Raw genomic sequence first — 12,843 nt, 5'->3', positions numbered from 1 at the left:
GCGGACCAAAAACAGGAAGTGATTAGCAGCGTCCGCTTAGAGAGACACTCACCTGTTCACCAGGAATGATATTTGCTGTTTTTCAAAGCTGCATGAGTTTGACGGCCTGTCGCCACATGATGTGCATCTGAGTTAGCACAGAGATAAAGTGTTAAGAGCTACCGCTACAGTTGTTCATGCATTTACATTGTATTTCCATTAATGCACTTTCAGTCAAGTAGAGTTGTTCATGAGTTTTAAATGCACTGGCACTGATGCACTTTCAGTCAGAAATGTAGTTTACCAATATAGGTGAAATCATTTGAGTTTTGAAGAGTAAGATATTACTTGAAGTGAGATTCTTAATGCCTGAAGATGTCCATTTCTGTTTGTGAATGAAATCTCTGTTAAAACCTAAACCAAATTTAACTCTCCAAGATAATTTAATAATTTTAGAGTATTCGGAGAAATAAAGATCCTGTAAATTAGTTTGTGTCCTGTGTTATTTTAAACTTTACCAGGCTACATATAGAAACCTATTTGAGGCTGAACGTGTTAGTGATAGTCATAACGAAAGTGTTCAAAGTCATATAAGGACACACCAGCAAACCTTAATTTACTCAAAGCTGAAATCCTGATGCTGATAGAGCTATGACTGCAGTTCATTGTTCAATCCTGTGTTGTATAATGATAATAAAGCTGATCGATGTTGACTGTAGACTACATATTCAGCTCCAGTATACAGGATACACAGTAGAGAATGATGTCAACATCATTTAATAAATGTGTATGAAGGTCACTATGATTCTCTTAATGTATGAAACTCCTCATCCAAACATCGAGGCCTTAAAACAAAAAAGAATCACAAAGGCAAGACATTTTACTGTTGCTTTTTAAATATGTGTATTACATCAAATGCTAATGTGTGCTCAGAGTTTAAATTCACTCATAATTTATCTACGTTAATACATCTTTTTATTCTTGACAGCGATACAGAACAGAGTAAGTTACATGTTTAAATGGGTGATTCAGACACTGAGGCAAGATTACATTATACATTTAAAGCACTGCAACAATAGAACACATCAAAGATAAATCTAAACAGGTACAAAGTTCCCTCTTATAAAATATATAGTCATGTAAAACAAAAAATTAACATTTAACCCAGTTAGTGTTATGAATTGACAAATTGACGTCATGCATATCTTCAGATCAGTAATCAAATTATTTATGGCAAGTGGCAACAAATGGCAGCTCTTAGCTCAACAGCAAACATATTAATATTTATTTTCACATACAAAGTTTATCAGTTAAAGCATTTATTACTAAATGTCATGTGCACACAATAAAGTAATCTTGATTGAAGAAAGTTACATTATAAACAGACATTCTGGTGATATAATCATTTAAAAAATTATTGTGAAATTGTTACTTCATGAGAATCAAAGCTAATAAAGTATCTCCAAAACATACACTTGAGTCATCGAGGATGATCAGGGATTTATATAAAATGGGTCTAAACTGTTCATAGATTTTCATAAAGTCACACTGTGAGTGTTGCCACAAATACAGGACTCTCATTCAGCACTACTGCACTAAACAACCTTGTCTTTTTTCTATCGTTTTCACATCATCATCATCATCATCATCATCATCATCATCGTTTTTGTCTTCATTCTTTAGGATTGCGTTCTCTGGATCAGATGGATTGTCCAGAACAGCATGTTCATTCTTTGATGTTGGCAGAACTTTGCAGAGGGATTAATTCTTCTTGATCGCCCTCTATGAATAAAATATCATGTTCATGACGGCTCGGTATTCCTCTGATGTCTTCTGACCTTTGCACAGGGAGTCATGGATCTTCTTCCATGAGTCCATCTCTGAGCTAAAAAGTGCAGCTCTGGCTCTGATGAGCTTTGAGACTTTAGTCTCAATGCCTTTGGCCAGACTATAGCCATCCTTACAGATGAAGAAGACATCCATGCCAAGGAAAAGAGCATTGGCTACAATGAACCCTGCTCTGGCTGCCTGACCAAGAGCAAGAGGCCCTTTGACTGCTGCCTGAGCGATATCTGGGATATCCGAGGCCGCCCTGGGCACGTTGCACAATGCTTTGCCTTCCTGAGCCAACAACTTCAAAGCAGAGACAGCGTCAACAAGCGCATCAATACCTTTTCCAACACCAGCAACTTTACCGAGTACCCTGCCTGCTCCAACAACCAATTCTATGTCACTAGCCTCTAAGTTGGAGCCAATTTGACCCATGACCTTCTCCAGACAGCGCTGGAGACTCTGAACATCCTCCATGAAACTCTGGAAGACTTCACTGGCTTTGTTTTGTTGTGTACGGTTTACTCCAATCTCTGTAGCGGTGGTGACAGCACTGTTGACTCCGCTGGTCACTCCCAGTGCTGCCCCAGCTATTGTCAGACCTAGAGACACTCCTGCTGTTACAGGAATTAATGCCAAACCAACAATGGAAAGTATACCTCCAACTGCCCCCACTGAGCTGCCTGCCACACTGGAGATCTTTGCCCCCTTATTCATCTTGTCTAGCTGAACAGCAACCTGCTCCAGGTCTGTTAGAAACTTCAGCATCCTGGGTTGTCGCTCTTTGAACTCATCAATGAAGCCAGAACATGAAACATCCTGGAACAAGAACACCAGTCTGAAGTTCTGGTCCATCCTGAAGAAAAAGAAAGACAAAATTCATTTACCATTCAAAGCTTTATTATTATCTGCATTGCTCAGCAACCCTTCAGTTCTTTGACCAACCAACATTAAGAGCAGTTTGGCTCCAAGGAAAAAAAAATCTTCTGTCCTGGATAAAGTACTTGGCTCTCTAGTGCTGTTGAGTCACATGATGTTAATATTTCTATTTCGTATTGGTTGAAATTTTTTCTCATTACTTTTAAGGCTTTAAATGTTCTGTTTTGCCCCAATTTACATGATTTACTGAAAGCCTATGCGCCAAGGCATTCTTTAAGATCAGGGGAGGGGGCAGCTACTGAGAAGGCTCTGTCGTGTATGTGTATGTGTATAAACATATAAAACATGTAATATGATATATTATCCCAAAAAAGCCTACATGGATAATATGTATGGATGATACTCACCTGATTTTGTGAAGCTGATTAGCGTGATTAAGCATCCTTTGTATTGTATCTTCAGACAAATCCACATCAAGGTTCACCACAGTTTTTGTAGCTGTTCTCTGGAAACGAAGTCTAAAAGGGAACAATCACTTTTAATATCTTGTATGTTACCGCCTGAGCACAGAGTTTTGGCCATATGATATTATTTACATAAATATATATAATATCATATGGCCCAAACTAACTACTTAGAGGTAAAACTTACCTCAATTCAAAATGCTGATTAATGTAACAAAGAAGTCTTTGTATGTCATCTTCAGACAGATTCCCACCGAGGTCTGCTGGATGTATTTTAAACATCAGGAGGCGCTGACTGAAATGAGAACAATTAAAGTTGCTGAGAGCAAATTTAAAAAAAATAAAATAAGCTCTATATTCCAACAGTAATCACTGTGATAGAGTGTTTGGTCAGTAACACATTTCTCTTCTCCCCCTGCTCATGCAGAAAAAAACAAAAGAGGGGATTGCAAATGTAAAATGGACAGGAAGTTAGCTAAACAGCAAAGCTTGCAGCATTTTAGTTATTCTATTCTATCTAATTATTAATATTAATTGCTGGTAAGTAAAGCATGTTTGACTGTTCTACTTGAATTTCTTTTAAGCTGTTTTGAATTTTAACTACCTGTCCGTTTTGCAGTTAGCAATCCACTTCCTCCTCTCTACATCACCACATGAACACACAGCAGTAATCGTGAGACACAGCAACAAACAGGAGCAAACATCCTGCTGTTAACGTGTTCATGAGCAGACGGGACCGCCTCTTTATGGAATTCTCTGTCCTGATTGGATGAAGTGGGCAGGGATACCAGAACGTTTATTATTGTCTTTTACTGCATGGGACATGGATTACTGACCAAACACTCTAAAAGATTACTGATGGAATATAGAGTGATTTTACCACTTATACATTTTTACCTTTAAATAATGATTTCTGGTTTTAAGTAATTAATTATTATTTCAGATTCATATTTAAAAGCTCAAATGCAAGGTGTGCCAATAACAAAACATAATCAGACCTTTCCTCCAACATCTCACAGATTATCCGGGTGGTCTTTATGTATTCATCCAGCTTGTACGACAGCACTTCCACATTCTGAAGTTTGGGGAGGAAGAAGACACTTGCATCTCTTTTAAACGCGAGGAGGAGAGGACACATTAGTCGTGCAGCAGCGATGACAACCTGAACATGTTTAAGGCTGATCCCCTCTGGCAGGTGTAACACCTGGTTCTCCTCCATGAACACATGAAGTGAGGTGACCGTCAGCTTCTCCACTGCCTCCAGGAAGTGGTCGAGCTTCTTCAGACCTTCCAGAGTGTCTGCAAGCACAGCAGCCAGCAGCTCCTCACAGCTGCTGTATGTGGTCTCTGACTGGGTAACATGGCTAAAGCTCAGGTCAACTTTGTCTGCTTTTTCTTTGATTTCATTCAGCTTGCTCAACTCTTTCTCCCTTGCATCCTTCCATGATGAGATCCCCTCACAGAATCCACTCACTGTGTTAATGTAGGTGAGGGTATCTGTGCTGTATCGGGACAAAGCCTCCTGTAATTCCTGTCTGTGAAATAAGACAAAGTTGTCTCTAGATTAATATTTTTCCTGTTTGACATGTGAAAATAAACTAAATGACCCACTGATCAGTCTTCACAGAGTTTGCAAAGCTGATTAAAACAGAAAAATGAATCGCCATCATAAAAGAAAAAAAGGTATAAACTTTCGAAAATCTTTTGCTTGATCTTGCAATGTGTTATCAAACACTCAAGGCCAGACAGAATTCCACAAATGATCCTGCTCAAAATGTGTGCATGCATGAAATGTACAGGATTGATTCTATTCACTTTATTAGCAGTATGTATACATTATAAACTCAAGATACTGGCTTTAAAATATTAAATGATTTATTGATGCGGCTCATCTGAAATTCTAAATTTTAGTCAAAGGAATGGAACAAATTCTAATTAATCAAAGAGTCACTTCGTGCTGTCTGTGAGTAATGTGTCTTAAAATGATTTCTAAAATCCAGAAATCAGTTAGCATTTCTGTACTGCATCTCAAAGTCAAGGGAACTAGGGTGATGCTAACTTCTGGGTTAGCCCACAAAAATACACCATCCCTACACCACTCTATATATCTGAAAATCCTAATCAGGTTACAGAATCTGTGGGTTTATAGTTTAACACCTGCATTCATTAAGTTAAGAGATTTTATTGTAATTTATTGTCTCCCAGTGGGTTGTTTTATTTGTTGAATACAAGGCACCTCTACGGTGGCCCTGAGAGCTCACAGCACTGCAACTTAAGAAAACACATGCAATAAGACAAAACACAAGAAAATTAAGAATACATCTTCATCAATTTGACAACACATGTGCAGTATTTAGAAACTGCGCTGCAAAGACCACAACGCAACACATCAGAAAAACGTTGGTTGTTGAAGTGGAGTCACGTGTTGTCAGTATCTGAATCATGCGATCACAATGTTAAAATAAATCAAAAACACTTTTTCCAACACGACTGACAGAAAGAGAACCTTAATAGCATTGTGAGTCAAAATCCGTGTCAACAACAAGCGTGTCCGGACATGTGCATCACTTTTAAGTGTCCTCTGGAAACACTTCTGTTGTGTTGTGGTCTTTGCAGCACGTTTTCTAAATGCTGCGCATGTGTTGTCAAACTGATGAAGATATTTTCTTAATTTGCTTGTGTTTTGTCTATTTGCATGTGTTTTCTTAAGTTGCAGTACTGTGAGCTCTCAGGGCCACCGCACACGTCTGTTGATAACAGCAGTTCTATTCATCACGTTTTCAAGGACAGTGGAAAGACTCTTGGTAAGTTATGAGAAGGCTCCTATAAGGTCATCAGCTTTAACCACACTTGTTTCCAGGAAGTGGTTTAAGAGTTGTGTCTAGGCCTGTCTTCTCACAGACAGCTGCGTGCATGTCCCAACAATACAATATAATCTTCTTTGTTGAGTTCATCAATAACTGCAGGTGATCTGAAGTCTACTTTCTGAACATCTGGAGTCATCACTGTTTTAACTTCAAAAAATACAGAAAACGTTTTAGGCCGTGCTCATATTTTTGGCTTTGCTGTGAATGAAGTCTTTAGTCTGGAGAGCAACAACATGAATATTTTTTACCTTTTCCCCGCCATCTGTTCTTCTTCAGTTGGTACGCTGTCTACAACTCCTTGCTGGTTTCCTTGTTATAAGCTTTGGAGAAAAAAAGAATAAAGGTCAAGCTTTTAAAATGTATTCAGACTTTAAATACAGTTTGCTGTTTGTTGCATTAAGTAAGCAACGTTTTGTGAACTTCAGTGTACACATACATTGTTTTTGTTTATCTCTTACATATGAACCACAACCAAGCTGTGGCAGAATTTTAAAGTTCTTGAGTTTCCAGTATTTTTGTGTTTCCCCTGACTTGTTCCTGTCCTGTTGGAATAAATTGTCAGATCAGGGAAAGATGATGTTACTCTTTATATTATGGATTCATTTTTCATTTATCCTTTCTAATGTCAGAGCCTGTAGATTTTACACATTATTAACAAAAAATAAATAAATCCATAACTTTACCTTTGCTGTTTGTCTCCACTTGCCACACTGACTACGACTCCTTGTAGCTCTATTATAGGCTGACAGCTGCGGTGGCAAAAGGAAAATAAGTCAAGGTTCAAAGTTTTTAATCCTGTAACAGTTTTTGTTTAAGATAGTGCGACAAAATGTTCTTTGTGAGTCAAATATGTAAAACCAAACTTACCGTCAGTGCGCTCTGCACACAGCAGTCTTCCTTCTCCTGCACCTTGTACAGCAGGTGGCTTTTATGGTAAGACCACACTGATGAAAAAATGAAAGCAATGCAGAGGATTCTATTGTTTAAGCACGTAAAGTATGGGCCATCAGTCTGTTTAAGATCTTAGAAATAAAAATGAAAGTGAGCATAGACCAAGAGAAGCATTTATATATCACTGGTGTCAGTCTGACTCCTTTTCATGTACTTGTTGCATCTGTGCTGTTGTGGGATAAATTAAATCCATATAATCTAATCTAATCTAATCAATTACTTTATCATATTAGAAGGCATCAGCTGTAAATCAGATGTTTGCTGCTGGAATAACAGCTGTGGAATTAAATGTATTTTGCTCTTTGGATCAGTTGTTTTATAGGAAGCTCAGACAGCATATGTAATCCAGGGATCATGTAACTGGTTTGATTATGGTTGACATTAAGACATCTAATCTTATAAATATTATATGCCTACAGACCTTTAAATTAGTGACTGGGGTCAGTGTATTGCAGTGGAGAGGGTGCAAAGAAAATAATCATACCTAAGTAAGAAATGCTTCCGGCTGAATTCACCATTGCTGAAAATGCAGAAATTGCCTTGCACAGTATTGCCAATTAGTCAAAACCAGCACATCCATCGCTCTAACACGATGTGTGGACATGTGATAAATATGCTAACAATTGACAGTGAGCACCTTCCACCATTCCACCACCCAGACTGAGCAGCAGTCAGTCAGGCGGCTCACTCTGGTGATATGATCTGTTCTCGTCTTCTGATGGGTTTGTTAGTCCTTTTTCAACAGCTTTAGTTTCAGGGAGGGGTTTAGGCCCCAGTCCGAAGGCTCCTTCTCACATAAAGAGATATCAAAGAAAGTGGTTCTAATTGTCAAACACATTTTAAAACCAATCAGGCACTGCTACAGGCGTAATCATCATTGAATCAACCTTATATATGTATGTATAACGTTTATAAATAACCACCTCTGCCACAGAGGTTATGTTGGTTGGTCTGTCTGCAATAATACACAAAAACTACTGTATGAATTTCTGTTCAGCTTGGATAGAAGATGAGGTCCAACAGAATAGACCCGATTACCTTTTGGTGTGGATCCGGATGCAGGGAGGGATCAGACAGTTTCACTGTCTTTAACACTGCCAGCATGTGTTTTTCAACACTTTCGTAAGCTATAATAATAATTAGGGATGAGCGAGTACAGCATTATCTGTATCTGTATCTGTTAACCATATGAATTATATGTATCTGTATCTGTAGTCGGAGTGGGCGGGACCTAATCCGGGAATGGGCGGGGTTTAACCTGGACATGGGTCGGGTTGTCTTGAAATGGGCGTGGCTTTAACCAGTATGTTATTTTAAGCATGCAATTGATATGGGTTGATCAAAAATTCTTATATTTATTGAATTATGATTAGAAAACTATTTATAGGACAGCATCAGCATTAAGCTTCAGATCAATGGTTTTGATCATGATAGCAAACAAACTATTTACAGAACAAGTTTTGCAACAATGAATACAACACATGTAATTGCAATTATGAAGTGAAATGTAATGAACAAGAGTTTTCATACTCAACATAACTTTATTTTTTAACTTTTACATTTTTTATGATCAGTGTGTGTGTAGTATAGCTTAATTTGTAATATTATTTATACCACTACTACCTTTATTTTTTTATGAAATACAGCAAGAAAGTGTCAGACTGGTTAGAGCCAGCTGACGGTTTAAAAAAAACAAAAAACACCTGACAACTGGCAGAGAGAGAGAAAGAGAGAGAGAGAGAGAGAAAGAGAGAGCTGAGGGTTAAAAAAAAGAAAAAGAAAAAAAATCTCCGACAGGCAGAGACGCAACGCGAGTCACATTCTACCAAGCACCACGTCTGAACGAACCCACGTTTACCAGAACTCTACTGGTTAATAAATGAGTACAAACCGAAGTAAAAACAAACCTGAAGCTGAATAAACCCTAAACGTTAACGGAAAAGACCACAAACCTGAATGACTGAGGCAGAGACAGACAGCTGTTCTGTGTGTGAGTGAGCAGAGCGGGACACAGAAACACATCTGTATGTGTGTAAAGGTAGGAACACACTGGCCCAACCGTTGGACGTCTGAAGCGTTTGGAGAGGCTCGGACGAGGTCGGGAACACATATGTTTGGTGTGTTCAGCTGCGTCGGAAGCTTTCGGAGCCGCGCGGACGTTGTCGGATCCGACTGAGCATGCGAAGTCTGAGGAGGAGGGCCGTCGGACGTCTGAGCTATCTGTGGCCACACAGCTTGTGTGCCAGCTGAATGGCCGTTCTGATTGGCGTTGTGCTGGCGAATCAGCGCGGTGTGTGGGAGCGGCGGAATACTGTGTGCGCTTTGTATCTCTATGTACTCCGTTCCGTCATTCCCCGTTTTCATGTTTTGCAGTACTGGCACGAAACTAGTTGTTATGTCCTTTCAGGACGAAATAATTCTTGTTCATCTGGTAATGCCTCGCTGCATGTTTAGTATGCAGCTGTTTTTATCGGAAATAGTTAAGTTTCGTTTTGATCGAAAGTAAAGAGAGTTGCGTGCACAAGCCTCTCGTTTACAACTCACAACACAAGCGCCACCTGCTTATTGCATCTCGCGCAAGCGCAGAACGTACACGCTACTGTGGCGTAGGCAGTACGTCGAAGCGGTGTGTTCAATGTAACTTTTCTGCCGAACGGGTCAGACAAGAGGCAATGGAGTGGTTGGATAAGGCAGTTGGACGTCTGGGCGGTGTGTGGGGGCCATAAGGGAGGGGCGCTGTTAAGGCACAGTCAGCTACCCAATGAGGATTTTCATTCAATCCGAGCACAGATATTGACTCGTATTACTCGTATAATACTCGTACTCGGCAAAAGCACTTTATCCGTACTCAACTCTAATAATAATACGTAATAATAATAATACATGAAGCTTGATGAACAATCAAGTATTTAGGTGGCTGGTATCTCTGAGTAAGTAAAAAAAGGAGAATATCTGGCCTTGGTTGTGGCTAACGTTCTACGTGACATTCTAGGTTGGATTCTCTTATTTTACTAAAGGTACGAGACGAGGAACTGATCCTGTGGCAACACAATGCTGCTTCTGCAAAATGACTGATCCATCAGTAACACAGCAACTATTCACTGAACACACCGTCAGTTCTTGTAAAGGCTGCCTTGGTCATGGAAGTATAGTATAGTTTGCAATGTGTCTGTGTATGTGACAAAAAGAAATAAATCAGCGTTGTACTCAGTTTTAGTTTTGTAAAAATAAGCTCTTGGAAACTAATCAGTCACTTCATTCCCCAAAGCTATTTACCTCCATTATCTGTGTTGTGGCAACTGAAAATCACTTCTCTAGAAAGTTGGTCAAAACACCAAGTTTGACACAATATTTTTTTCTTTAAGTTCTTTATTGCATGCCAGCAAGAGTCACACATCATCAGCGTATAGATGATGACTGAAGAGAGGCAGTCTCTCCTCGTCCTTTATAATAGCAAAGACCCAATACACACAATTGCAGCAGTCACACAGTTACATGTGAACATATGAAAGGTGGGAATGTTAAGATAACATTCCCACCTTTTCATCATCCACCTCAGGTTAAACATTATCTTAACATATATGCACATTTCCATAGGTAGTATGTCATTCATAGACAATTGTCAGAACATATATCTCTCTTTTAAATTTTTTAATTTTTAATTTAATTTAATTTTATATACTGGGAAATTCTTTTTTCCACTCACATAACACACAGGTGCGCTCACATATACAGTGTAGAGAAGATGAGCAAAGGGGCTGCCACACATGCCACGGCGCCCAATGAGCAGTGTTGGGGGTTGGTGTCATGCTCAAGGGCACCTCGGCAATGCCCAGGATGTGATTGCCGAGGAGAGAGATGTGATCAGGACGGATCAGACCGGTCCGGTCCGGTTCATCCTGTCGGGACTTATTTTCCCGATAGTGTCTGCCGTTCTATACATTATCCCTTAGCTGCAACCATGTTCCACCATTAATGCGCGTTGACGGCTACAAAAACTCTCAAAATAACCAAAGATCACATAGAAAAGTTCTTGTTTGAATCTCTATTTCCCTTCTGATTACTTTAAGATAGTAATCCCATGACACAGGACAGAAATACACCATTACTCTTTGTATAGAGATCTATGACTGCACTTCATTGTTCAATCCTGTGTTGTATAATGACAATAAAGCTTGCTCGTGGTTGACTGGAGACTACATATTCAGCTCTGGTTTTCAGGACACAGACAACAGAATGATGTCAGCACCATTTACTAAATGTGTATGGCTCTGTTGACGCCTTTAAATCTAAACTCAGAACTCCTTCGATTTAGCCTTTGATAAGCCCTTGATACCAATAGTATAGCTTCTTCAGTGGGTCGGTGTCAGTCTCAATGAGTTCCTATGGTACTAGAGTTACATTGTGCTGCTGATGTGAAACAATCTGTTTATTCTGATCAGTATTGCATTTCTCTAACCTTTGTTTTTGTTTTCTGTTCCAACAAGCTGCAAGCTGTGTCACTCTCCACACTCTCTGTAGCTTCTCCTCCCCCTCCTCCTCCTCTCTCTCCTCCTTTTCTTTCTCCTCCTCCCCTCTTTCTTTCAGGCTCCCTTTTGATGGACCACGGCCCCCTGGGACCATCTACCGTTTCCGGGCTCCAGCTGCCTTGAAATACGTACTGATCTGGATCGTCACAACCCGGGCTCTGCTGGATCATTGCTCTCCCCTGCTTCACTATCTCCTCATATCTATATTTCTGTTAAACTTGATCCCTCTCTCTGTCTGACTAATTATTTTGTGTGGCCTGCCCTCTTCCAGGTCAGCATGGTGGACAGGAGGTCGTCTGGCTCGGGCTCCACTTGGTGATGTCTCGTCCTGCTCGGTCGTCTCCTGGATCCACTCACTTTACATAACTTGTATCAGATTTTCTGTTGATGTAACTTGTCAACTGTGAATTGTTGCTCTTTTCTGTACACACAACATCTATTGCATGTCTGTCTGTACTGGAAGAAGGATCCCTCCTCTGTGGCTCTTCCTGAGGTTTCTTCCATTGTTTTTTTTTTAACCTGTTAAAAGGTTTTTTTTTCCCATCACCATGAATTTTTTTCTCACTTGAATCAAGGGTCTAAAGACAGAGGATGTTGTTCACTGTATAGATTGTAAAGCCCACTGAGGCAATGTGATTGTGATTTTGGACTATATAAATAAAATTGATTTGATTTCAATTTGATTTAAGGTCACTATTATCCTCTTAATGTATGACGTTCCTCATCTAAAGATAGAGGCCTTAAAACAAAAAAGAATCACGAAGGCAAGACATTTTACTGTTATTTTTTATATCTGTTTATTACGTTTAAATGCGTGTGTGCTCAGATTTTAAATTCATTTGGATTTATTTACATTAATACATCTTTTTAATCTCACAGTGATATGGATCAGAGTAAGTTACATGTTTAAATGGGTGATACAGACAATGAGGCAAGATTACATTATACATTTAAAGCACTGCAACAATAGAACACTTCAAAGATAAATCTAAACAGGTACACTGTTCCCTACTATAAAATGTATAGTTATGTAAAACAAAAAATGAACATTCAACCCGGTTGCTGCCATGAATTGATGAATTGATGTCATGTATATCTTCAGATCAGAAATCACATTATTAATGCAAGCGGCTACAAATGGCAGCTCTTAGCTTAACAGCAAGCATATTAATATTTATTTTCACATACAATGTTAATCAGTTAAAGCATTTATTACTAAATGTCATGCGCACACACTAAAGTAATCATAACTGAATAACGTTATATTATATAAACAGACATTCTGGTGATATAATCATTTAAAATATGACAGTGAAATTGTTAACGTTATAAAAATCAAACCTA

The 12,843-nt window shown here is 39.1% G+C and overlaps 1 protein-coding gene across 1 annotated transcript; it reads right to left on the bottom strand.

Moving 5' to 3' along the window:
* Positions 1 to 1,761: 1,761 nt before the first annotated feature.
* Positions 1,762 to 6,281, bottom strand: LOC115575637 (uncharacterized). The gene is made up of 4 exons (XM_030407855.1): positions 6,268 to 6,281; positions 4,151 to 4,711; positions 3,096 to 3,206; positions 1,762 to 2,665 (listed from the first exon to the last, which is right to left on the bottom strand). The coding sequence occupies exons 1-4, from the start codon at positions 6,279 to 6,281 to the stop codon at positions 1,762 to 1,764; spliced, it is 1,590 nt and encodes a 529-aa protein (XP_030263715.1).
* Positions 6,282 to 12,843: the final 6,562 nt, after the last annotated feature.

Source organism: Sparus aurata, chromosome 23 (assembly GCF_900880675.1).
Source record: "Sparus aurata chromosome 23, fSpaAur1.1, whole genome shotgun sequence".
NCBI lineage: Eukaryota > Metazoa > Chordata > Actinopteri > Spariformes > Sparidae > Sparus > Sparus aurata.
The sequence above is the reverse complement of the archived record's forward strand: the minus strand, read 5'-3'. Positions and strand labels throughout refer to the sequence as shown.

Excerpts from the sequence above, each read along its gene's own strand:
- LOC115575637 (XM_030407855.1), bottom strand. Across the intron at positions 3,207-4,150 it reads TGTGAGATGTTGGAGGAAAG|ACTTCGTTTCCAGAGAACAG; the intron begins GTCTGATTATGT and ends GTTCCCTTTTAG. Across the intron at positions 2,666-3,095 it reads AATCAGCTTCACAAAATCAG|GATGGACCAGAACTTCAGAC; the intron begins GTGAGTATCATC and ends CTTTTTCTTCAG.